The sequence below is a fragment of the Musa acuminata genome, chromosome BXJ2-6, assembly GCF_036884655.1.
Source record: "Musa acuminata AAA Group cultivar baxijiao chromosome BXJ2-6, Cavendish_Baxijiao_AAA, whole genome shotgun sequence".
NCBI classification, from domain to species: domain Eukaryota; kingdom Viridiplantae; phylum Streptophyta; class Magnoliopsida; order Zingiberales; family Musaceae; genus Musa; species Musa acuminata.
This window is the reverse complement of record NC_088343.1, coordinates 13,556,390-13,583,985: the sequence shown is the minus strand read 5'-3', so window position 1 is coordinate 13,583,985 and position 27,596 is coordinate 13,556,390. Positions and strand designations below refer to the sequence as shown.

At 37.1% G+C, this 27,596-nt stretch overlaps 2 protein-coding genes across 3 annotated transcripts; both read right to left on the bottom strand.

Annotated features, from left to right (window-relative positions):
- Window positions 1-1,353: 1,353 nt before the first annotated feature.
- Window positions 1,354-7,302, bottom strand: LOC135614996 (DEAD-box ATP-dependent RNA helicase 14-like). 2 transcript variants are annotated; one of them, XM_065112922.1, is made up of 7 exons: window positions 7,069-7,302; window positions 6,448-6,963; window positions 6,238-6,326; window positions 3,356-3,455; window positions 2,782-3,036; window positions 2,027-2,196; window positions 1,354-1,812 (listed from the first exon to the last, which is right to left on the bottom strand). In XM_065112922.1, the coding sequence occupies exons 1-7, from the start codon at window positions 7,216-7,218 to the stop codon at window positions 1,551-1,553; spliced, it is 1,542 nt and encodes a 513-aa protein (XP_064968994.1). In that variant the 5' UTR covers window positions 7,219-7,302; the 3' UTR covers window positions 1,354-1,550. The 2 variants fall into 2 exon arrangements, with proteins under 2 accessions (XP_064968994.1, XP_064968995.1); XM_065112923.1 differs by having other exon boundaries at window positions 1,354-1,809.
- Window positions 7,303-19,013: 11,711 nt separating this feature from the next.
- On the bottom strand, window positions 19,014-22,101 carry LOC103988457 (probable protein phosphatase 2C 33). Its single transcript, XM_065112921.1, has 5 exons — window positions 21,407-22,101; window positions 21,247-21,318; window positions 20,486-20,584; window positions 19,854-20,137; window positions 19,014-19,717 (listed from the first exon to the last, which is right to left on the bottom strand). Exons 4-5 carry the CDS (start codon window positions 19,968-19,970, stop codon window positions 19,370-19,372), a joined length of 465 nt encoding a protein of 154 aa, XP_064968993.1. The 5' UTR covers window positions 19,971-20,137; window positions 20,486-20,584; window positions 21,247-21,318; window positions 21,407-22,101; the 3' UTR covers window positions 19,014-19,369.
- Between the last annotated feature and the right edge of the window lie 5,495 nt (window positions 22,102-27,596).

Sequence of the window (27,596 nt, the reverse complement as noted above, 5' to 3'; positions counted from 1 at the left end):
TCATCGAAGCATCTCATATGATCAAGGCATTAATCCTAACATGTAATAGGTCAATTGAGTCTTTGTGTCCGAACAATATTTGATGATTCCACGTAAATACTCCCACAAATCAACTCTAATTTACTCTTAATAGTTACAAAAGCCCATTATAAAAGACCTTACATAGATTATTTTATGAGAGAGATGTATTATGGTCCATTTATTTCTTGATATAAACTTAAGAATCAGATAAGCTTTTGTCAAGTACACGTGCGATATAATTTTTGCACGACGAAATTTAAATATTTCTTGCAATAAGCTTATAATAAGCTTAGATAAAAATTAAGGTTGCTTATCAATCCTCAATAATATCAAGATATCAAGGTTAATTTCATCTTGCACAATCAAAATCCGTGATACTATTATTTGAACATATTAAACAATCAAAATTCACAATAATATTATGACTTCAACACAATAAACATAGTTTAATCTAGCATATGACACCGAGAAAGATTAATTATTTTATTCCTATCGTAAACCCACCATGGTTTCACTAAATCAAGACGATATAATTTGTATATGATGATATAATTTTTATACGCTGAGAGAATATTTATTATATCATATAAAATAATGAGGATCTCTCTCTCTCTCTCTCTCTCTCTCTCTCTCTTCTCCATGAAATTTTGATCTCTTTATTATGATGGATTCCGATCCGCTACATGCTTGATGGTGATGACATGGATAACAATCAAAGGATACATCATCAATACCATTTTTCTTCCTATCTCAACGGACCATAGAAAAAATGACCCAATCAAATTTGCAACGCTGTGACAAGAGTTAGGTGAAACACGTGAGCTTTTGACCATTCATCGGTGTCTTGTTCACGAGTGAACAACCACACGTGGTGGTTATTTCTTATAAACGAAAACAAAGACTTTTCAACATGGATCAGCAGGTGGTGCGTCACCTGCTGTTTAAGAGAACATGCTGTTCGACGTAATGACACCGTCACTATAGGTGGACTTTCTGAACCCTACGCCACCAATGGTCTTCGTAGCCGCGAGCACGGAGCGGACGAATGAATGGGTCCCAAACACAATAACATTTGACTGTACTCGTAATCATTTACTCGAGTACGCTGATGCAAAGTGTTAGCTGCAGTGATCATATATTGAGAAGCAAAATGATACACGATGTTCTAATGGAATTTAACTTATTTCTAACAAGCATATTTGGTAATCCAGAAAGAGAATTGCAACGGAAATTCTAACAAAAATTAATTGCATGCCAATGTGACGTCATATCAAACTTCTTGAGAGTATATCAATCAGTTTTATGTAATTTGGTTTTGCCAACACAAAAAGCTTCCACTAAAAAAAATATAAAACAGAATAACAAAGTCTTACACATCCATCACTGGTCACAAGGGCGTGACGAATTAATGCGTTCCACTATTAACATGAGTGAAAATATAAAAATAGAGCAAGTAAAGACTGAGAATGAGATCGATAACCATTGGTAGTAACTGTTCATAGAGTAAAATAAATCTTTAACCTGAATAATCATATTTTTTGAAGGATCTCAGGCAACATCTGACCACACTGCATGAGAACCTCGACTAAGGGTTGAGCACGAGCGACATCTCCTTTACAGAAGAAACTATGCAAGGCACCAGTAATTGAATGGCGTGCCATCGTCGTGAGAACGTGTACATAGTCTTCGATCGAGGTTGGAAGATCCATGAATATGGTGATACCAAATTCCTCGAGATCTTCCTCGTGTAAACTATCGTCGTCCGTAGCGAAGACTCTGAGTGCCTTTCTGCTGGATTAAAAAAAAAAAATCAGATTATTTCCCACACAAATTATCTAAGACAAATGTTTGCGTGCTGACAGTAACAAATGCATTACTTTGTTCTATTGAACAGTATAAACATAGGGCTGCATGATGAATGTAACATAGGATCAAAATCTCACTAAACCATTTTGTGTTGGTAAAATGTAAATCCAAAAATACAAAGTAATAGGTCATATATTACCTGTCAGAGATAATAGAAAAGGCACATGAAGAGTCCTCGGATATCTCATAACCTTCTTCTTTGAAGGAAGATCTCAACATCTGAAACTTATTTGCAGTTCTTGATATAAGTAGGATCTTATCAGGTATTGGAACTTCACTGCTGAATATTCCGGAAACAATTTGTTTGATCTGCAACAATAAAGAGTGAAAAAAAAAATAATGGAAACATTGCTGGAGTCAGCAGAAAAAATAGGAAATCATGAAATACAAATTTTAAAACTGACACTATTTTGCCTGATAAACTAAACTGCTGGCAAAATGATAAAAGGGAAGGTACTGATCCATGCCTTTCAAGTAGAATTGTAATCCATTATCCAAATAATATACCATAACTAGGGCTCATGGGAAATGGTAAGAAAGAAGACAAAAAGGAAAGAGAATCCAGCATGAACAACAATGAGTTCTCGTGGTTGAGCCAGTAGGATCGTCTTGAAGTGAATGATGAAAGCATCGATTTTATTAAGAATGGAAAGAAGATCCTTGTCATAGACAAATAAAGATAACAAAAAATGATACTAACATGCGTAGTGTACTGCTATGAAGCAGCTGATTTGACTGGAACCCATAACTCCAACATGCTAGTTATAACCAGCCGGTCTTAGCACAAAGTTGTGTCTTTGGGGCTAACCGCTTCAATATTCACAGTTTAAAATAACTACCACTCTGTGGAACCAAAAATGAAAAAATGTTGTGAGAAATTATTCATGAATATACCTTAGCTACTTTTTCTTCTTGTGTTGTATGGAAGTGCACTAGTTGTGATATGAATGCACTTTGACAACTTACAACATCGCTCTGACAGAGTCTTGTAACTGGTCCTGAAAGTATATTTTGGGCAAACGACGTGAACACTTCACTGTGGCAATCACTGAAGAGAACGACTTGCGGATTTCCAGATATAGTTTCCCTGACAGAATTAAGTTTATCCATGAAGCCAAGATCTAGGAAGGTGTTGAATCCATCAAGTACCTACAAGAAACAAGGGAATACAAAAATTTTAGATAGATAAATAGCAATAACAAACACAAAAACAACAACATAAAGATTCTTTTACAAGTAATTTCACTTATGAAATAAGGGATTATGAATAAAATACCTTATTTAAAAATATATAATAAAATTTTTGACCTAGAGCAATCAACAAAATAATAACCAGATAGAATGGCAAACATGCTTAAAAAATCTAGATGCCAGCCAGAGAATGATTAGATACTTGTGAATATATTTTAATATAAAGAAAATAATGAAGCATGAGTGCAATAGATTTGAAAACACAAAATGTGCTTACCAATAGTGATACGCCAGAGATGTCAATTGCCTTGAGGGAAACAAGTTCAAGCAACCTCTCTGGAGTAGATACAAGAAACTCAGGCTCGCAGCTTCTCAAACTGTACTAAGAAAAGTGGCAGTTAGTAGTAATTAACTGATGACCTTATGTAGAAAGAGGGAGAAGTTGCAAAACACTAGAAACAACAAACTTGAAAGCATGATTGAATTCCTAAAGTGCAATAAGACAGTAAAAAGAAAAATCATTTTCAAGTGGCATGAGTGGCACCATACTTTTCAAGCAAAATTCACAGATATGATGTCCTAGTTCTTGATTGCTACTGAACAAATATGTGCTGAATTCCTTCTGTAAACAACATATCCAACATTACAGGAGTATTCATTCAAAAATTAAGAAAATCAAGGCATATGCAACTCTTGTTAAACTTGTAGCCAATAATGAGTTGTCTTAGAAGAAAACTTAACGAAGTCTTCCCAAATATATCCGTAACAGCCATAATGCTAACAACAACTGAATGCATCTTCTATACATGAAAGCAAACATGCAAAAGTTCTCCATATCCCATTATGATGTCCATTATTCACAAGATAGATGATGCATTTGTATATTTCTTAGAAATTCAATTCTTCAATGAAACAATTCTTCAATTAAAATATATGCGGATACATTTGATTCAATATATTTATTTTCTATATGTTAATAAAATATTTTATTTTTTGCAGTGGCATATGTCTTTTTTTATTACAAAGATGAAAGAGAAGAAAACATTATTGCATTTGCTATCATCTTATCCCCTTATCATGTGCTCCCACACTGTCGCCTTCATTGTCTCTCGCTAATATCCTCTCCTTCTACCACCCCGGTCCATTCTCTCACTTCTGATGTCATCATCTCACCTCCATCTTCCTCTTGCACTACCATCCTCTTTCATTGCAGCACTCATTGTAGTCATTTGCCCTCTATCTCATGTCATCAATCTCTTATTATCATCGTCTCTCCTTTGGACTTTCATCACTACCCTCTTTTTTCTCAATTCTCCCTCTCTTGTCATCGCCCAACTCCTGTAAGAATTCACACTTTTATGTTTGCTCGACCAATGAGTTATTTGGATTCATCAAGTCATTTCACACATATTTTGTTATATTTATTATTTTTAAAATTTTAAAATTTAAATTTAATTTTTTTTATCAAACCTAGTTCAACCAATGACCCAATATCTCGAGGCTTGACCGACAATGCCCGATCCGATTCCAATAAAATACTAAAATAGTAAAGATTTTCTTTGAATGACATTGCCTATGGAAACCTTTTATAATTTGAATGATATTTTGCACGTGTGGAAACCTCACAATGATGGGAACCTTTGCTCTTTCTGGTATTATATTCTCAAGATCATCAACTTAGTTGTTTTAACTTCTTTCGAAAACCTTGTACAGTCATAAAATTATAAAACACATCTAAGTTAAACAAATATTTATTTGAATTTGTGTAAATTTTTTCCTTAGCTATCAGATTCATCCGGATGAACGGAATGTGAGAATAATAATCCTATCAGTTGTAATCTTCCAATCATAAGAGCATCTTCTTATCAAACATCATATCTTACTAGTCATTGTGCATGTTGCAAGTATGTAAAGTGGGGCTTTAGCTTTTCTGCTCTCTCTCTCTCTCTCTCTCTCATTTCTATAAACTTCTTCCTTCTTTCGCATATTTCTTCGTAGAATTACTTTGTGAGAACAATCTCATTTTCAATGAAAAATCATTCGTTCCAGAATTGGTATGCTAAATTCAGTAACTTGTTAAAGAAGGAAGATTTTGTTTTCATACCTTTTGGGGACCACTGTTGCTTCCTAAAAACCAGTGATCTAAAAAGGTGCTCGCCTAGGTGCTCGGGCGAGGTGAGGCGAGGCCCGAGTGCCTCGTTTAAGGGCCAAGCGACGCGCTTCAATGAGGCAACGCCTGGGCACTTGCCCGAGCCCAGGCATCGAGCACTTCGGGCAAGCGCCTGGTTGATATAAGGTGACCGAACCAAACTTTTTAAGTCTGATTCAGTTAAATTTACGTTAGTTGAACCTTTACGTTAGTTGAACCAACGCACGCACACAATTATATCAAAACTTGCACGCGACCCCGACTCCCAACCCTACACTTTCTCCCTCTACGTCCGCCACCAATGATTTCTCCCTCTATGTTCACCGCCGACACCTTCGTCGCCGACAATTTCTCTTGTTGCCTCCGAGTCTTCCTTTGTCACCAATTAAGTCTCGCTGTCTGCCATTGCTGTCCGCTATCGCTGTTGCTGTCCACGATGCGACTCCGCTGCCTCCTTCTGTCCACAACTCCACTACCGATGTTGCTGTTGTCCACTACCTCCTGCTGTCAGCGACTCTACAGCTTCCGCCGCTGTCTATTGCCTCCTGCTATCCGCAACTCTGCTGCCGCTGATGCTGTCTGGTGCTGCGACTGTTGTCCGCTAACTTCACACCACGACTTCTCACCGCAACTTCTCACTATCGGTTTCTAATCTTCCCTCCTAATTGCTATTAACAGTAAATATACTGTTAATAGTAGATTATTAATTACTATACAAAATAATTTTTGTTTACTATATTACTAATATTATCTATTTTTTATATTTTAATAGTTTAGAGCGTCTCGCTTTGCTCGCCTCGGGTGTTTTGGGACTTTGATGCCTTTTGACACATAGCACTTTTTAAATCACTGCTTAAAACAAGGAGATATTTTCCTTGATATTAGTTTCCTTATTGTACTAAATCACAACTACTTTGGTCTTCATCTTGTTGCAGTTCTTTCTAGTACAAGCATCCAAAAGCACATAGCTAAACAGCAGCACAGAAGTAAAAGCCCAAGCAATTGCTTACCCCTGCACCTGGTGATCCAATGGTGCATCAGGATGCAAGCTTACTGTGTGTATTCCTAGGGCCTTGAGTGGTTTGCACACTGACCTTATCTGAACATAAATACAAGTCAAAGGCACAAGCAAATCAGGCTGTGGCAATAACCAGAGTGCCGTGATTTATAGACAGCAATAATTGGTAAAGCTATCGAAACAAAAGGCAGCAGATAAAGACCTGAACAGCCTTCTCCCGCGTTGGCACAAGGAAAAGAAGGAAGGGACTGGGAACGACATGCCCCTGCTTCTCCTTCCTCGTAATGATATCAGAAGCTGTAGACACCAACCAAGCGACCTGCTCTGTGGTGGGGCAAGACCCACTGGTGTCGATGATGTGCGAGCCGGAAGAACAACACTTCCAGAAATCAACACCCCAGTCGCAGGCGAAAAGAGAACCATCCAAGCTACCATCAGGCTCTGCTTGTCGATCCTTCCACGCGTCATGTATGGCGTTCAAGCACAGGATAAGGAACTTGGAAGGGCAACCATAGTCCGAGTCGCAGTCGCTGCCGACGCCACCACCTTCGCTGGCACGATGCTCCGCTCTCACAGCAGCATCACACCTTTGATTCTTGCTCTCCTCGGTGGCGGAGACGGGAGGAGGTGACACACTCTTGCTGGGTTTCTGCTTCGTCTCCTTCCCGTGGCGATCATTGAAGGGATCGTCAGGCGTCGGGAGGCTAAAGCACATCCCCTGCACGAAACACATGATGTGAGAAGCAGGACACCAGAGAAAGGCCGATTGCGATCGAACTGGGGTCGCATCCAAGAGAAGCGAGCGTATGTTCATCAGAAGGACCTCGCAGATGCGGCGATTCCCGGTCTTGCGGCGCCGCTTGGCAGCGATGATTGCGGCGACGCGGGCGGACACGGCGGATTCGCTGTTCCGCATCCGCTTGCGGCTGGTCTTGTTCTTCCTCCGCCTCACCGCGTCGTCTCCCTTCGCCATGACAAGCGATGCGCCTCCGCCCAAAATTGAACCGAGAGCGCAAGGCAAAGGAAACCGCTTCGGCGAGGACGCAAACGAGGCAAGAAACCGACGCAGCGGAGGGCATATATATATGTGCTCCGGACCCATAAAACCTAGATCGACAGCTTGCGTTTCCGGGCTTGTTCGGCGGCCCAAATGCCAATACTGGGCCGACACGAATGCGCCCGTCTTCGTTCCAGAAACAAGGGGCGGATCACATCACGTGGAATGCACGTGTGGTAGAGGTTTCCCTTCCAATTATTCTACTGAATGATGCTGTTGTGTGACGCCAACATGACTCAATAACGAATGATAGCGTTTCAACCAACATTCAAGATGACATTTGCCTTTGTGAGAGTACACCAATGTTAAATATAATTATAACTCTTACATATTATATTTACCTTTTATTCCAGTTTAGAGTTGATTTCATGGCTTACAGACAATAGTTTGTCCGACAAATCATTCCTTTTCCTTTACTTTCGGCTGATGAGGAAACGGAAGAGAGTACTTGGACAGACCCTTACTACATAACACACTGATTCTTTGTGGCTCAGCAAACTCGGACAGCAAAAGAAGAAGAAGATTAAAGAGCAGATGGATCATGGCTAAGTGATTATTTCCTAGATAACTCATAATTGAAAAGGATTAACTAAGGGGGTAACATCATCTCATTAACAAGACTAGAAGACAATGACAACTCGATTGATTTTCAGGAAGCCATCATAAGTTTATCCAAATTGTCAAAGACAATCAATAAGCCCAAACTATCCACGGAAACACAACGTTGTATCTATGTTCTACCATCCTTACCTACTAAATGCCAACACTTCAAGAATTCATGTTTTCATATTCTTCTATATAGCCTTCAAAAGAATTCATGTTCTCATATTCTTTCATATTGCTTCAAAAATTGTATTCTTTTGGCTCTTTGTGATTGATCCTTCTAAATACCTTAATAATGGAGCATCGTGATGTATATACTCTTTGCAGTATACAATCATCACGGAGCATAAATTGACGGTGGAGGCAAAAGATGCTAAATATGAAGTGAGCGGCGAGCGACGATAGTGACAGTGACAACAGCGACGATGAGTAGCAACAGTAACGATAAGCAACGATAGCGAAAAGAGACAATGACAGTAGAGAGAGGTAACAACATAGAGAAAATGTCAATGTCAGAATCGCGAGCAGGGTTAGAATTGGGGAAGTCACGAGAGGGATGTTGGGAGGCTGATATTGGTGTTTTAATTGGTTCGAAAACATCGGAGACCAAACTAGACGTAAAACATTGGTTCTGTCACTTGGTTTAACTCAAACGCTCGCCCGAAGCACCTGGCGCCTGGGCTCGGGTGAGCGTCTAGGCGGTGCCTCTTTGAACCGAAGCGCCTAGATATGAAATGAGACACTCGGGCCTCGTCTCATCTCGTTCGAGCACCTAAGCGAGCGCTCGAGCAATTATTGAAATCGTTGCTAAGGTGAGCATTAGAAGACCTGCTGGACACACTCCTGAACCCTCATTATTTTGTAGTATCCATCTCGAGTCACTTAGGTGTACATTTCATCTGATTCAGAGTACTTTACCTCGACTCGATTAGCACCCTCAACTCATGTTATCTTGATTCGGATGAACACTCAAATATTAACAATCTTAGATATTTGATAACACATGTGTATATAATCCACTTTAGCAAAGGCCAAAGTCAGTTCTTATAGTGTATCAGTTCAGTTTGGTCAATTTGACCTTAGGTCAAAGAGCGGAGTATTTTTGCACCTTGGCCTTGAGCCATCTTAGAGCTGTCTTTGATTCGCACCTCAACAACTCAGTTTGAGTCACCTTGGCACATCAGTTTGATACCCCAGCATCTTGGACGTGAGATACCTCTGATTCTCACCACGAACTCGGTTCTGACTAGGAGGACCATAAATAGAAAAAGCAAAAATGGTCGATAGGCATCCCTTATAGATGACTGGTATATAAATGTATAAAAATAGATCCAGTATAGATTTAAACATCATAAAAAAGAAGAATAGCTAAATTTACAAAACAAATGAGATGTATATTTAGAAATGATATGTGAGTTGGAATGCCTAGAAGAACCGATCCCCTCAATCCGAACCAGAACTAAAATACTAATCTTTAGGGGTAATCAATCTCTTCAACTAGTTCCTTTGAAGAATCACATCCAATTGAGCAAGCTCCTTCATCATCTAACGAAGACATAAAGATTCGGATGAATCACTTTGAACAAAGATAAGATCGGCTCGAACATCGTCAAGATCAAATCCTATATGAGAAGAATAAACAAAAAACAAAAAGACGAAAGATTTGGTTTAAGATCCACAGTCACAGTCAAGTGGACTGCAACCAAGGAATTATGTTGATCTCTTGTGCCTAACACTGCTCTCGAGTCTCCAACATTTCCAATGAAAAAGATCTTGACCCTATAGATGAAGGAAACCCACATTAACAACAGAAAACAGTAGAATTTGCTTTGTATTAACTAGAACTTGTACCGAGATGCTTCATCAGTTCAAAAAGAAAATATGATAGGAAGTTAATGACTAATAGCCAACCTGCTTGACCAAAGTAACTGCTGTTGTCCCACTGTAAAAGCAATCGATATCTGGATGCAGTCTCAGTTCTTTATCCACTATTCTAAAAGCCTTTAGGAATGAGTCTTTCAATATTGTCAATGTTTCTGAATGCTCGACTCTTTCTTCAAACGCAACAGAAGCTTTGGATTCTTCATTGAGGTTCATAGATGAAGTTTCCTCCGAACTCATGCTTCTGGTACTGCTGATATTGTTCTCTCTGCATTCATCATTACCTACATATACTTCCCAACTGGCACGCAACTTTAGAGGGAGAATATCTCTCACTTTCCTCGCCACCATGCGGCCATTTCGACCATGACCATCAAAAACTCCACAAAAAACAGTGTCACTTCTCTATCGCCAAAATTCTGCATATGAAAGATAAAATTGTCCACAAAACATAAGATGATGCCATTTTGCGGACAGGAAATTTCCAAAACAACTAAAATTCTGCATATAACATGTACTTTATGTGACAATAGACTCTGTCAAAGTTTGATAAAGCAGGAAGAAGAAGCAAAAAAGTTTTGTGAACAGATGATTATGTGAGCAAACTATCGTTATTACTTCATCCAAGCATGACTTAGAATCACACAACCATAACTTAGGAAAACACTTCATTTAACAAATGAAATGGGCATACATTGCTTGCTTAGAATGATTGTACGATAAATGATCCAAGTCTAGTCCATCATGTGCAAAGTCCTAACATCAAGGATAAGTGATGAACCAACCATGGATCATATCTCAAAACCTCATCCAATCTTATGCTACTAGGAGTTCTAAGATACCAAGGTAGTTAATGTTTTTGTATTTCCTCTCGGCATAAGAAAATTCATGCAAATTATAGGTTAGAGGCTTTGTGTTTGGACAATTGCTGGCAAACTCCATCGACTAAATGATCTAGAAAAAATAGGATTCTCAAATCTAATACAAGTCCCTCATAAGGTATGTTCAAACATAAAGGATAGACGACTCGTTGATAAGGTTTTGTATATCGCAGATCTATACGAACAGTTCATCAAAGATAAAAAAAAAAAACTAAAATAACACTTACATATTTCCTACGTAACTTAATCGAGATCCACTATCGGATAATACTCTAACTTAAGTAGAATACGATATAAATATTATTATTTTTAATCAATCAAGATTTAACACATAATATATAGTCAAATCCTACAAGACATAGAATCTAATCAACTCCTACAAGACACAAAAGGGCATCCTGGATAGCCTACATGACAACAACAATCAAAGGGAAAATTCTCTCATTAATCCAGATTACCAAAACTGTCACTATGTGAAGCAACTTTCTTAGGTATACCTTATTACAGACTTACTAAATGAAAAGCCAACTCCTTACCAGCATTTGATGTCCACAAGTTCACGTGTAATAGTTTATTCACATTAGCACCTGATTATAAATTTAATGGATTCATATATAAGAAGACGTCTGCATGATTGGTTTAGGTCAGATATAATTCGTCCAAAAGAGAGAGAAAAAGAGAGTGAACTCTTAAGAACAATCTATTCGCTGTTGAGTTCCCCACCGTTCACAATCACCCACATGAATGCACCTTGCAACTCGCTACTCCAAAGGACCCAATAACTTGCTCCGAGTACTCACCAATGTATATGTGGAACACCATACGCTAATATCTACAGGGACTCTGCAAGAGAAGTCGGCCGTGAATCTCGGGAAGAAGACTGATGAAGACGAGAAGGGCTTCAGGGACCAGCGGAAGCGGCCATGGCGTATCTGCAGAGAGGGCAGAGATGGCTGCTCTCCAACCATCGAGTGAGACAGCCGCCATGGAAGCCGTGCATGCATGGCATCCGCGTCACCTCGACGCCCTCGTCGAACTCTTCGAAGCAGATCATGCAACTATGCTCTCGGACATCTCCTCCACGCTGATACTTCACGACCGCCAGCTCCTTCACCGCATCCGACGACGCCGGCACACCGCCGAAACCCCCACCCCCGCCGACGCCTTCGTCGAAAGAAGGCTCCATGATCGAGTAGCGGTAGAAGCGTAGGCCGAAGGTGATCTCGATCCCTCTGCCCATGCGGAGAGCCAACTCGACTGGATCATTGCAGAAGGTGAAGACTTCTTCCTCCAACTGCCTAGCGGCAAGGATATCACGGCCGTAGACGCCTCCGTGAAAGAGAAGGAACGAGATCGCCCGGCGGCGAGATTCATGGTGGAGGAACTCGTCGAGAGTGAACACGTAGCAGTGGTAGGGGCACGGCGGTTCCTGCATCACTTGACCTCCATGAAAGTGCAACACATTGTAGTGGAGCTTGATCACCACCGGAGCCAATAGCCTACACGATTCCGACGCCGGCCTCCACGCCTTTAGCTTAGCATAGAGAAACCAAGCAACACTGTCAGCACAAAGATGGCCCTCCTCCATCGTCGCCGCCTTCTCGCACTTCCCCTGTGCTAGCCGGGCTTTCTGACCAATCGGAGCAACTTTATTTATACCCATGCCGGTCTCAGAATCCGAAATGGAATCGGATTATGTCGGGAGTTTGCCCTAAATGGAATCGGACATGTAGTTTCCGTTGCCACGTAAAACTTGCGCCTTGGATTCGGAATCGGAAACGTGTCGATGAGATCCTACGGAAAAAGAACTTTCATACGGTGAGCTCATCATATCATATTGGCCAATATGGTGTCGATACATCAGACGGTAAGCTAACTTATATCATTTGACAACGACCAAAAAATATAATAAAAAAAAGGGTATTGATGTATCATACAGTCTGACACGAGTAATTCAAGGGACAAGTAATATAGTTTCTTCACACCTTGGAATATATGTCAAGCTAACAGGGCATCTGCTTCGAGTGATTTATCAATTCATATTCGTTTGGTTAGAATTTTAAGATCACACATGTATAATTAAATATGTTAAGTCATTATTTTTTATTAATCAAAATTAAAATGATCCAATTAAAGTAAAATTATTTGACTAAGAGACATAATAATTATTATTAAAATTAATTATGTAGATACCATCAGTCATATTTCTAACTTAATGATGAGATAAGTTAGGAATATTAAACTCTTGAGGCATAATTATAGATTCATCAATTATGAATATAATTATAATTATAGATTCATCAGTTACGACTATAAATAAGATTATGGTCCCTGGTTGCAGTATCGAATGAAGATTCTCTTCACCCGTTAAGGAGAAATCTAAAGTTCTTAAGGATACTTACAATTGGAATACCAAATCACCAATTAATTCAGAAAATACTTTAATGGATTCATCAGGTACGCTTCCGTATTAATATGTTTCTTATTTGTTGTAGGATTTTATACATATTATAATGGATTTAATAAGTTTTATGGAAACATTCTTAATCCATTGTTTAAGATCTATTAAGTTTGTTTTTGAACCAAAATTTGGTTTTGATTCTATAAAACAATTATTTGATCCATATTTGTTATATTAAAGAAACTCCAATAAATGGTATCAGAGCCATCCTACAATAATTGATGAACATCTAGGATTGTTTTCCATGTATTTTAATGATGTTTTCATTAGTATTTTAAAGTGATTTGATTCTATCATGGAAAGATGATGGTTTTATATAATCATGCTATTTTAGAGTGATTTGGTTCTATCATCATTAGAAAAGATGAAGATTTTATGTAATCATGTTATAGCATGCTTCACATTCAGTTCATGTCTTTTCCTCTTCGTATCTTTTCCTTTTATCAGTATGCAAATTCATTTTTTGCACTACAAGACATAAAATTTTCAAATTCTTTTTTAGATTTTATCTAATTAATATGAATTTAATTAATTAAATATTATGTTGGTTTAATAATATTATTGTAATATTATGTTGGTTTAAACATAATATTGGTTCTATAAAGTTGTTTGTTGACATAAATTGAATGATTTACATGCTTTAAATATTTGAAGTCAATAAATTAAGGTCAAGCTAATTTGACTAATATAGTTCAAATTCAATTAATGATTGTTTAATATTGGATTGAGTAATCTAATATATGAAGTCGCTAAAGTGACCTATCATATATAATATTTCTTATAAAAATATTAAATGTATTATGTATTTACATCCATACGATAATTACCCGGCCCAAAGGAAGGTTAATCACTGGTAGGATTTTATACATACCTGTAATGGTAAACACGTGACAATTATAAAGTTATATATGTAAATGATAAATCAATCCAAAGATAGGTTTCTCATTTGACATGCCTTATTATCGGTGTTTGATCATTACAACAAGACTACCACTAGCAATTAATATTGAAGTCCAAAGATAAGATATTAATATTGCACTTGGTATTTGAGATGGGTTAAATCATTATTTAAATTTACTTAAGTTTATGATAATAAATATGAGCATAATTTCTGGTTGTATGTTGTTCTCTTATTTAGGTTCTCTTGTAAAAATATCTGCTAACCTCAACTCAGTACCAGTTCTAAATGAAATCAACTTTAAGGGCAAGAAAAGAAAATACAAATCTGGAAAGAATGAGGTTGATAAGGGTCCAGAAGAAACAAAATAAGGATGATATTTGTTTCTTCTGCAAGAAATCTAGGCATTTAAATAAGGATTGTGCTAAATATCATGCTTGACATGCTAAAAAGTGAACATTCCTTACTTTGGTTTGTTCATAAGTCAATTTAACTTCAGTACCTAGAAACACTTGGTGATTAGACTCCGGTGCAACAACTAACATTAGTGTATCGATGTAAGGTTGCTTAAGTTATCGAAGGCCCAATAATACTAAGAGAAGCATTTATGTGGGGGACGAAAAATTGGTAGATGTGGAAGCTATAGGCACATTTAGATTGTTATTGTGTACCGAATATTATTTGGATTTGAAAGACACTTTTATTGTACCGTCATTTAGACGGAACTTAATTTATGTTTCTTATTTGGACAAATCTGGTTATTCTTATTTATTTGGAAACAATCAGTTTACTTTGTCTTTAAATTCAAATATAATTGGAACTGGTTCACTTATGACTTATGACAATCTATATTTACTTGATACTATAGCATCCTATCATGAATCCTTGAATGCGGAATTACGAGGTACTAAATGTAAAATTAAAAATTCTGGTTATTATGGCATAAATGTTTGGGTCACATCTCTAGAAATAGAGTTGAAAGACTTGTATTAGAAGGGATTCTTAATCCCATTGACTTATCAGGTTTAGATGTTTGCGTTGAATGCATTAAAGATAAACAAAACAAACCTAAGAGATCAGGTGCATATAGAGCTACGGACGTCTTAGAATTGATACATACAGATATTTGTGGACCATTTCCTACACCTTCATGGAATGGTCAATAATACTTCATATCATTCATAGACGATTACTCTAGATATGGATACCTGTATCTAATATATGAAAAATCTCAGTTTTTGAATGTGTTCAAAGTATTTAAAGCTGAAGTTGAAAATCAACTAAGCAAAAGGATAAAAAGCGTTAGATCTAACCGTGGAGGGGAATATTATGGCAGAAATGACGACTCAAGTGAACAACGTCCAGGACCATTTGCTTTATACTTAGAGGAGTGTGGAATTGTCTCTCAGTATACAATGCTTGGGTCACGTAGTATGAATGGTGTAGCTGAAAGACAAAACCGCACACTTAAGTACATGGTAAGAAGTATGATTCCTCAACCAACTTTGCCAAAGTCACTCTGGGGAGAAGCAATAAATACTGCAGCCTACATTCTTAATATAGTACCAACTAAAGCAACTACAAAATTATCTTATGAGCTTTGGATTGGGAGAAAGCCTAGTCTAAGACACTTTCAGGATTGTCCACCTGAGACAAGGCCTTACAGGCCTATGAAAATAAATTGGAACCCCGAACAGTGAGTAGTTACTTTATTGGTTATTCTGATCTAAAGGGTATAAATTTTATGATCCCAAATCAAGAAATATTTTTAAGATGGGTATTGCTACATTCTTCGAGGATATTGAGTTTGGGGAGAGAAATAAAATTAAAGACTTTACCTTTGAGGAAGAATTGGTTCAGTCTGATCTGATTCATATAATTACCACTAATATGGCAAAATCTTTACCTTAAAAGGATAGTCATTTCAACTCCCATACAGTATGAGGAAATTATTCATGAGAAACAAACTCAACATCCTCAAGAATCTGTGCCGCAAGAGCCAGCACCTTTGCGTCGATCCACTAGGGAAAGGAGAAGTACCATTTCGGATGATTATATGATATTTCTCCAGGAACATGAAGAAAGTAGTGGTATAATGGAAGATGATCCAATCAACTTCCATTAAGCCATGGAGGATTCTAATTCGGATAAGTGGATTGAAGCAATGAATCAAGAGTATAAGTCCATGCAAGACAATAAAGTTTGGGAACTTGTCCCATTACCAGATGATGTGAAACCCATTGGTTGTAAATGGATTTTTAAAACCAAAAGGGATTCTAAAGGTAATGTGGAGAGGTATAAAGCACGTCTTATGGCAAAAGGCTATACTCCAAGGAAGGGATTGACTTTAAAGAGATATTCTCTCCGGTTTCAACAAAGAACTCTTTTAGGACAATTATGGCTCTAGCCGCACATTTTGATTTAGAGCTTCATCAGATGGATGTTAAAACAGCATTTCTCAATGGAAACGTTGATGAAATAATTTATATGGTACAACCAGAAAACTGTGTTAGGAGACCCAAAGAAAATTGTTTGTAAATTGATAAAATCAATCTATGGATTAAAACAGGCATCCCATCGATTGTACCATAAATTTCATCAAGTAATTAACTCATTTGGTTTTGAGATGAATGCTGTTGATGATTGCGTGTATCACAAATTTAGTGGGAGCAAATTCATTTTCCTGATATTGTATATGGATGATATTCTACTTGTCACAAATGATATAGGCTTATTGCACGAAACCAAGAGATTTCTATCTAGAAATTTTGAGATGAAAGATCTTAGTGACGCCTCTTTTGTATTAGGAATCCATATACACCGAGATAGATCTCGGGGCATTTTAGGATTATCACAAAGGAGCTATATCGATAAAGTATTCAAAAGGTTTGGCATGCAGGATTATAAATCAGGAGATACCTCTGTCACAAAGGGAGACAAGTTCAGTCTCAATCAGTGCCCTAAAGGAAATTTGGAAACTCAAAAAATGTAAAAGATTCCCTATGCATTAGTTGTAGGGAGTCTAATGTATGCACAGGTTTGTACGTGTCCGGATATAACGTACATTATTAGAGCGTTAGGCAGATACTTAAGCAATCCTGGATTGGATCCTTGGAAGGTAGCTAAAAGAGTCATGAGATATTTAAAGAGGATAAAATATTATATGCTCACATATAGGAGATCAAACTATTTGGAGATCATTGGGTATTCTGACTACTCTGATTTTGCTGGATGCCAAGATAGTAGGAAATCCACTTCGGGCTACATTTATATGTTGGCTAGTGGAGTGATTTCTTAGCGTAGTGTCAAGTAATCTCTTATTGCTTCTTCCACTATGGCAGTAGAATTTGTAGCATGTTTTGAGACGTCCAATCATGGAATTTGCTTGAGGAATTTTGTCACAGGGTTACAAATAGTATAAGGGATTGAAAGACCACTAAAGATATACTGTGATAATAAATCAGTTGTTTTATACTCCAACAATAATATGAGCTTCACTTAGTTCCTAGTTGTGAAAGAAAGGGTACAAAGTAAACAAATTTCTATAGAACACTTGGGAACAGTATTTGTACAGATATTTTCTGATCAGAAATAAAGCTTCAGTTTATTATATTTTATACATTATTGCTATGAAAGTTATTAATAATCTCGTGAAGAAGTTGGACTAGTTGAAAATTGACATGTACATATCACATTCATGTAATTTTTATGCTACACATTTCATCTATGTCATTTGGTTATGTTAATATTAGTGATCATTGATGGATTTAGCTATGATTGATATAGTGAAGACCGCTTTGGTCCTATATTAATATGACCAATGGACGAGATTGTTTTGTATGTCCTATTTAATAATGACAATAGTTTTGAGTTCACAAAGTATAACATATTTATAAGGATACATATGTGACTTAGTAGGAGATTATTAGAATTTTAAGGGTCACACATGTATAACTAAATATGTTAAGCCATTATTTTTGATTAGCCAAAATTAAAATAATCCAATTAAAATAAAGTTATTTGGTTAAAGGAAATAATAATTATTATAAAAATTAATTGTGTGGATATCATCAGTCATGTTTCTAAATTAATGACGAGATAAGTTAGGAATATGAAACTCTTGAGGTATAATTGTAAATTCATCAATTATGAATATAATCATAATTGTAGATTCATCTGTTATGACTATAAATAAGGTTATGGTCCCCGGTTACAGTATCAAATGAAGCTTTTCTTTACCCGTTAAGGAGAAATCTAAAGTTCTTAAGGATACTTACAATTAAAAGATCAAATCATCAATTAATTCAGAAGGATTCATCAGGTACACTTTCGTATTAATATGTTTCTTAATTATTGTAGAATTTTATGCATATTATAATGGATTTAATAAGTTTTATGGAAACATTCTTAATCTATTGTTTTGGATCTATTAAGTTTATTTTTGGACCAAAATTCGGTTTTGATTCTATAGAATAATTATTTGATCCGTTAAAGAAACTCTAACACCTTGTACTTAATTTTGATAAGGAAATAGAAGAACCTCAAACATTTTGTTACTTGAATTATGTGTTTCCCCTGCTTTCAGAATTGACCACTTACTGTCGCTTTCAATTCACACTCTGCCTCTGATAGATCCTCTACGACTGACTTTATTCAGCAGTGTCTGCCATCTTCCAACATCTTGTGACAACTTAGTGATCAAGAAAAGTGATCTATTATCTGCAAGCTGAAAATATAATTTCTGGACCACACTTATCCAAAGCTTTTTCTTCCAGGAACTCAACTCATGCATACACAAATGGTACATGATAGTGTGTTTGAAGAAAGGGTTTCAGGTACTCTTTAACTCGTTTCAACTGAAATGATACATGATAGTGTGTTTTGTGGAAAGGCAATATAATTACTCGTACAACTCATGTAAACCATGAGATACCAAAACAAATAAATAAATAAACATCGTATTGTTTGACATGGTTAAGATGGTAGATTTCTCAAATCTCAAATGACAAATATAACAAATTATAGTAAACAAGTTGAAGTTGTACAAACAAAAAAATGCAATCCTACACACCGACATATAGGAGATCACACGAGAGAGAACACCTGGACATTCTAATATAGTCGGGCTGCTCTTCTCATCGAAAACAAAGAGTTCCAACCGCTGACATCTTTAACAAGCCCCCGGACACTAATTAAGCTGTCGGTTGCTGACAGCTTCCTCCCTGCAATGAACTATGGCAGCATCATTAAGGTATTCACTTGGCACAAACTCTCTAGACCACCCCCGTCATCACCCTGCACTCAGATGTCACTGCAGCGGGAGGTTCTTGACGTGACCGAGATCTAGACACGGTCTTTTGTTGCTTCCTTATCCTGATAATTTGTAGTGCGAGCTCTGATCGTGCCAGATTGGTTCAGACAAGTTGGCCCTGCAGGTTCTTGTTTGTTGTGGCCAATCTCGATGACATCCAGTGGTACACTAACTTCACCGGCCTTGGCAACGGAGGAATCGTTGGATGAATCTATACCAAGGAAGAGGCAGACCACAGCGCAGTTATCAATCTTCGAGGTTGGATACTTGAGCTTCCATGCCCTAACTGCTGATTCAACAAGAATACGAGCTGCGGAGGACCTTGCAGAAGCAGTACCGACAATCTTTACCACCTCTCTGTTGGACAAGACATCCCAGACCTGACATAATGTGCGAAAGCATTAGCAGTAGCATAGTCATGCTCATTCGGAAACTATAAAGAGGCCATTCAACAATAAGTTCATGGTGTTTTGGTTGGCTGCTACAGAAACAGAGAGAAATCATTATCCATCTTACCCCATCAGTAGCCAAGACGATGAACTCATCTTTTTCTGTGATGCATCTATATGAAATCTCTGGCACAGAAATCAAACCAAAATTCTTCAAACAAAAATCCCCCAAGGCTCGTGCCATTGCCAATCCAGGGGAGTCAATATTAGGCAGCCATACACGAGCCACCTCTGGCTCATCCCGAAGAGCAAAGAGGCCCCTACGACGCCTAATTCTTTCTGCTTCCCCTGTCAAAATATCATCCTCTGCTTTCGAGCCTGTACCATTTCCATTCTTTCTTCCACGGTCCCCTATAAAATAGAAGACAACGACAAACATTACCACATGAATTCGGGAGCACAAACGAATGACCTCTTTTATTACCAATATTGGATGATAAAATATACAATGGTTCTTAACAATCTGTATGTTGTAAATAGCTTATGCTCACTGCAATAACAACAGGTCATGATGATGCAAATACAAATGATCACAACATAATAATGACATGATGCATGGCACATGCTGATCTTATCAGACAGGAAGTTTGGAAAGGCTGTTGGAGTTCACATAAACAAACAACTCAAGTAAAAGAGCTTTGTATTTTTCCAATAACTAACACCAATAGTGAAACAGAATGATTGAACGTTCGTTGCTACCTTTACAATGAATCTTTTGATGGCTACACTTTTGGTTTGACCAATGCGATGTATTCGCATCACAGCCTGTTCTTCAGCAGCTGGGTTCCACCAAGGATCCTAAGGGAAAAAGATTAGGAGGTCATGTCAAACTCACCAAAAAAACATAGCAAGCATATTAAATAAATTTAGAAAAGTTTATCGTCTTCTGATACCATGCCTAGCTAGCTTTAAGCAAACCTTGCTAGTACTGTAGGAATACAGGAAAAAAAAAAAGCATCTCAATCATTTCGTTTATGATAGGACACGATGAGTCACTGTGTTGGCATACTTCAAATCAAAATTAAAAGTCTCACTTTGGTGAAGTGAGATACAAACATGAAGCCTTTTTTTACCGATTTTCTGTCTCTCAAGTCTGATGAGAAAGCAAATCATTTTATCCTAGAATTATAATTAAATTTATCTTCGATAAACAGAAACAAATATCTCTATTGACAGCAATGAAAAATACATTATCATCGACATATCTTAAGTCTAACAGAAGCATAATGACAGTTTTTATGTTCTGTCACTTTCTGATGAGTGATTACCTAAAAAATTAATAGTCGCGATGACTAGTATCATGCATGGCTTTCTGAGTTCCTTCATCATGATACATAATTACATATACAACATTTTCAAGAAACTGTAACCTCCAAAAAGGATGACACATCAAAACTCATAGCAGTTCTCTATAATATGAGATTTAATCTCTGCATTAGAAAATTGATGACCTCCCATACCATAAGAAAGGCATTAGTTGCTGCCGTAAGGTTTATTCCAACACCACCAGCCTTCAGTGACATTAGAAGTACCTGTAGTAATAAACAAAGTCACTCCAAATGCATGGCCACATGAAATAATTAACAAAGTATTATGATGAATAAAGTGAAAGTATCTGACCAATATGTTTGTATTCTCAGCAAACTTGTTGAGTACTTTTTCCCTTTGCTGTTGATTTAAGGTCCCATCCAATCCAACAAACAAGAAATTGTGTCTACAACCAATAAAATTGAAGTTAAAATACCATAAATGAACATGCAAAAATCACTAATTCTTCAATATGTTCGAAGAACTTGCAGGACGTAATGCCTGTGTCAGGATCAGAACGACAATCAAGACAACTGTATTTCGGAATTTATCCAAGTAGCCAGCTATAAGTTGACAATAAAAGTGGTTATTAAGTGCATAGTGGATGAATTAACTCGATTGATTACTTGGAATAAATTGATTTGTCAAATATTCTTCCAGTGGTCAACTTCAGAAAAAACACAAAACTCTATATAAAGCATATTTATCTGGAATGCAAATTAGTTAAGCATCCATGACATGATGTAAAGAAGGTGATCCAAGATTCCCATTTTGCCTGACATTCTAGAAACACTTAAAAATGAGACCTCTATTAATGTACAAACTTTGGACTCTAGCTTTGGCTTTTCTCATCAAGTGGAGGCAGGAAAGTGGATAATAAAGGGTGAACATTGCAACCGAAGGAGGACCTGAACCAGGTAATGACGATCATACAATCGTCCGAAACAAAAGTAAAATTTTCAAGATCAAACTTCTGGCCCAAATAAAGCAAAGCAGGAATTAAGGTATCTTACTATGCCATTGTAGCCCATTTATTAAGTACCTGCCCATTCAAAACAATCCATTTCCAACAGGTGCAGTGCCATGGTAAGGTAAAATATACCAGAGTACGCCCCTGGAATAATAATAATGATAAAAGTATTCATTCAGGAAAATATCGATATCTTTGGTATGACATATTGGTCAGCATTGTCAATCCATTTTGGTATCTAAATCATAGCAACAGGGCATAAAACAGGACATAAGAATATAGTGTCATCTGCAGCTCACCATGACACAGGTAAGCATAATCTACCACAGCAAGATATGTCATGGCATACTGATGATGTTAGTATCAAGCAATAAACATACAAATGACACGATATTGGAGAAAAATTATATAAAGGAAAGAGTTCAAGCAGAAATATTAATCCACAGATCAGAAAGTGAGGATTTTTTGGCAAGCAATGTTTTTCAACTTTCGATCGCCTTTTGAGCAAGACTTATGATTATCTACTGACCCTACCAGGTAGCTAGATGCATTGAATTCTCAGTATATTTTACCAACTCTCCCAAAATAACAATAACAGAAAAAAGTCTTCATTATAAAGAAAATTACCGAGAAAGCGGTATTTCCAAAAGATCCAGAAAACCAGTCCATTGGCTAAAATATGATACTTTTGGCACCTAAAGAGCGAAGTTTGTCTAATTTCTGAAGGAGAACAGAAACCTTTGAAGATTCAACCCAGTTCTTCTCAACATCAATTCGAAAACGACGGTTGGTCGGAGCAGTAATAAGATCCTGCTTATTTATAATTTTCCTGCATTCACCACAGATAGTAAACAATATTATTGGGCTAGGTTGCTGAGGAGCAAGTCATAACTGCGTTCCTTTGACTACTACATACAAGAGCATGGACAAACAAGACAAAGACCACTCAAGGCACTTCGCCAGCTAGCGAAGAGGCACTCTCGGCATAAACGGTGTGCACATGTTGTCAATACTGCATCTTCATAAGCTTCTATATAAATTGGACACTCTCCTTCCTCTCCTTTACACAGCTCTTCCACAACCTCTTTAATGTATGCCTTAGAAGGGACAACACAGGTATCTCCATTACCAGCATCTTTACCACCTTTCAGAAATGTTTTGCAAGTTTGCTGAGGTCTGAGAACTCTTGTCTATCACCTCGACTGAGTTTCACCACAGAAACAATATAGTCTCTTTTTATGACACAAGTAACAAAGAACTTTGGAAAGGATAACCAATCAAAGGCTAATGAACAGATGGAAAGCAGTTTGAATGATCATACAATCAGTACAATAACAATCAAAGGTGACCACCACGATAAAAGGAACAAATAAAAATACATTACAAATACAAGATAGAAGGAACAAACAAAAATACATGTACATAGAACAAGTACCTGAACACCAACAATCATATGAACTAGGAATCTTTCAATCGTTACTTCAGGTAAATGTGTAATGGCATAAAACAGAAGATCCGACTTTCTTCTCTAGTAAAGATTGATGCATATATCATAAATACTTAATGAAACCTGCACATAAATTGCCTCATAGAATACAGAGAAAAGATCAAGCATGCAACTATCATTCTTAGCGAGCATTATTTGCATATGTAACAAATTTATAAATTTCAGATTTCGATGTGTATTACATATTGGCATTCACAACAGTCCAAGATGGTTAACAAACAAAAAACATCTACATCACTAACTAGAGTTTAAATGCTTAATAAAAGTATCAAATTAATAAACCAATTAAAAGATGAAGTGTTTAATGCAGATACCAAGCATTGACTGTTTTGTTACTTTAACAAGGAAATGAACATCCTGGTGCATTTTATGTGCGTACAATTGCGATGTTGATTGACCCATTGCTGAATTTAAAGCAAGCTAATAATGATGTTATATATAAAATTCACTAATATATTATATTGATCTTTATTTCCAAACCATAAAAGCAAATTTGCACGGAAAATACACGTGATATACACCCAATGTGGCAAATGCCTGACATACACCAGATACGGCAAATCCATAAAAGCAAGTACCGAACAAGGCTTTCCATCAAAATTGGCAGAAACAATGAGAAGGAAAGCAGCAGAGTAAAGTGAATAATGCTACTTCTGCTCATAAAACTTAGCTTATAGCCTCAGGTACTAATCCATCAGGTGACTTGTAGTGTTTCATTAATGATGGTACGATTCTGATCCACTTGTTTATCCTCCATCTACACATTCCCCTCTCCCTCATGTACAGTTTATCTGTCAGGTGACTTGCACTACCGCATTAGTGTGGTAAATGAAGTTATAATTCTGGTCCACTTGTCCACCCTCAGTCTATATATTCCTCTCTTCCACATGCATTGCTTATATAGGCATTATGTAACAATAATATGGGACTGCATATATCAGTTTTAATAGGATTTTGATCCTTGATCTAGTCCAGATCAACCCAGAATTCGATAACTAAGGGTTCAATAAAGTGGATTAGGTTTATATCCTTACTTATCCAACTAATTGGGACCTATAATAATTTAATTATTATACAACTATCTTCTACCAACTTTAACTAAGTTTTCTGTTTGAACCTTGGATGGTGAAATATATTTTATGAATTAGAAAGGGTCGAATGACGAGTTTAAAATGGTTGCAACGTGCATTCAAGGGGAAAGGATGGTATCAAACTCTAAAGCTTGGGAATCACCAGCATGAAGCAAATCTAAGTACTCAAGGCAAACCAGACAAATTGATGAAATAGGTAAGATATTATATGACTAATGCATTCAGTTTTATACCTCATGACAAGGAAGGGATGGTCGCAACACTGCCAAAGGCGTAAAAGCAACTCCAAAATTGAAGCATAATTGTGAAGAACCCGCCCTTGCTCCACAAACATATCAAACTTTACCTGGGCAAAAGCCTCAAAAGTGATGTCAATATTTGCATTATAGTGACTTTACCAAGAAGCATTTAAAGCGCAAAAAAAGAAATGATAGTTGCACCTTAGATCTCTTAAAAAGAGCCTCATAGAAGTCCTTCTCAGCTGCTGACAGCTCACAGTAAAGGACTTCAACTTGTGCAGGAGGAAGCATGAGAATTGGCCTGCAACAAGAATTACAGGTAATAAGATTGTGAGACTGCGTAAGAAAGGTTCATAGATTTAGCATATGAACTAGCCTGCCTTCTGCATCTGTGCTCGATTTTGTCCTTCTTAACATTATTGGCCTTAAAATGGACTGCACACCAGTTTTAATCCACGTCCATCACCTTCCTCATAAGGCTTTTGTATAAGTTTATACCACCTTTAAGTTAAAAAGAAAATATGAATACACAGAATCGAGATTCTAAAACTAATTACAAATATAATCACTTCATGGAAAACAGAAGAACCATAGCAAATATGGCTGTCCACCGGAACAGATGCTGACAATTTCATTATTAACAGCCATGCCCATAATAAACAAAAATCGAATCATTGCAAAATACTAGTAAAAATAGTACATAATCAAAATATGTATATTCGTGACAAGAAAATAAAGCTCTTCGAAGACAATCTCCTAACTACCAAATTAATTCAAATCAATTTGGGATCATTCATTTATGACAATTTTGTTCCCAAATCAACTGTCAATATGCATCCTTGACTAAAGAGTTTCTTGGCATTAACTTACTATTCAATAATGTTGAAAAATGGATTGCAATTTGGTAACCATAATGAACATAAGATTATGACTGTCAAACTCAAATTTCTAGATTTGTTTTTCAAGTAACAATTATCCGGAGTTTCTTTTTCTAACTCCACATGTCCGAATACTTTTTTAAGTCTTGCCAAGCAAATTCATGAAAAGGTGCTCTTAGTTTGAACTAAATTCTTTATAATAATACATTCAAACATTCTGAGAGACTAGAAAATCCATTTCTTTGGTGATGCCGAGTTCTTCACCATTATTTGGTAACTGTTTCTGTAACAGACACAACATCCTAAAGCATTTCATAGGAACGAGTATTTACAAGTTGACAATATTATTCTAACTGATCATCTATCAGAACAGCTTTTTGCACTTTAAAATAAGAAAATTATCAATTCTTTATATGCACATGCAATAATTGAGCATGATGATCTACCCTTAGAAGTCCTTTGCATCATTTACTTTTTGTTCCCTTTCTTTCCTATTAAATCACCCATCCGTTACAAATGAAAACAACCTGCAAAACCTGATCAATCCCAGGAAGAGACAGCTGATATATCAAATTCTTCAACAGTTCCCATATAGTAATCCTTGCTTGTCATTCTGCAACCATCCTATTGGCAGTGTCATCAAATGTGTACTAACCATTTTTTCTGTGTTTCAACATCTTACGTACCAAAAAAGGATGCAAAGCAGTACAGCCAAACTAAAATTATATCGAGACATATCAGGCCGTAAAGACAAGGCATATCAAATTCTATGCAGCTCAACACCCAAAAATCTGCACCTCCTTAAGAGGAGTTTACCTTCCAGCCTATGATACATGATAAGTTTCTGCTAGCTATGTACCTTTCACAACAAAACATCGTAAAGCATAGTTGTAAGGTCCTATCGAGCTTAAGAGTATTAAACCTTTCTATGAAACAGTAACAGAGTTGCTGAAACTCCTTATCGATAATGTGAAACTCATTTTGTTTACATGCATATCAGCCAACAATTGTTGGGTTGTCATGAATTCCTAAAAAACCCAAGTATAGGGATTTTTCTCATGACCTGCAATTGGGTCCTCACTTCCAAATCCTCGTGACCAAGGCAAAGAATCAAGAGGGTGAAACAATAGGAATATATACTTGATTCTAATGAGAAAACAAAGGATCTTATACACTGAGATCAAAATTGTAGTAATCCCTTCAAGTAAGAAACAATCAATGACGGGTTTAAATCTAGTCTCAAATAAAAAATACAACGCTGAACCAAGGATTTTAATTTCAAATATTACTGCCCGTACCGAGCGGTACGTACCGGTCCGCCAATAAAACGATACGCAGATCGCACAATTGGGGCTGCTTTCGCCCCGTTACCACCCTAAATTAGTCAGTGACGGTCGATTTCGACCGTCGCCACCCGCTACTGGGTGATATTAGCCGAGGGAGAGCCGAGAGAGAAGAAAGAAGAGGGGCAAGAGAAGGGAGAACCTGGAGATCCAATGTCGCTCTCCTTCGATGATCCCAATCTGTCCTCGGACGACGCAGATGAGATGTCGGTTCCATTTTGCATAAGAAGAAAAAGGAGGCGACGTCACAGCTAGCGTGTGTACAGCTAGCGCTGAAGGTAGCAGACCATTCCTGTGCATGCTAACGTCGTCAATGGAGTTCAGATGTAGCTACTTGGTAATTAATGTGATCGCATGACACGCAGGAATGGGTTGTGACTTGTGGTTGAGATTGTGCGTGTGTATGTGTGTTGCTTTCATGTATGATTACGGCTGCATGGTGCCTGACTACATTCATTGATTGTGCGTGGTGCT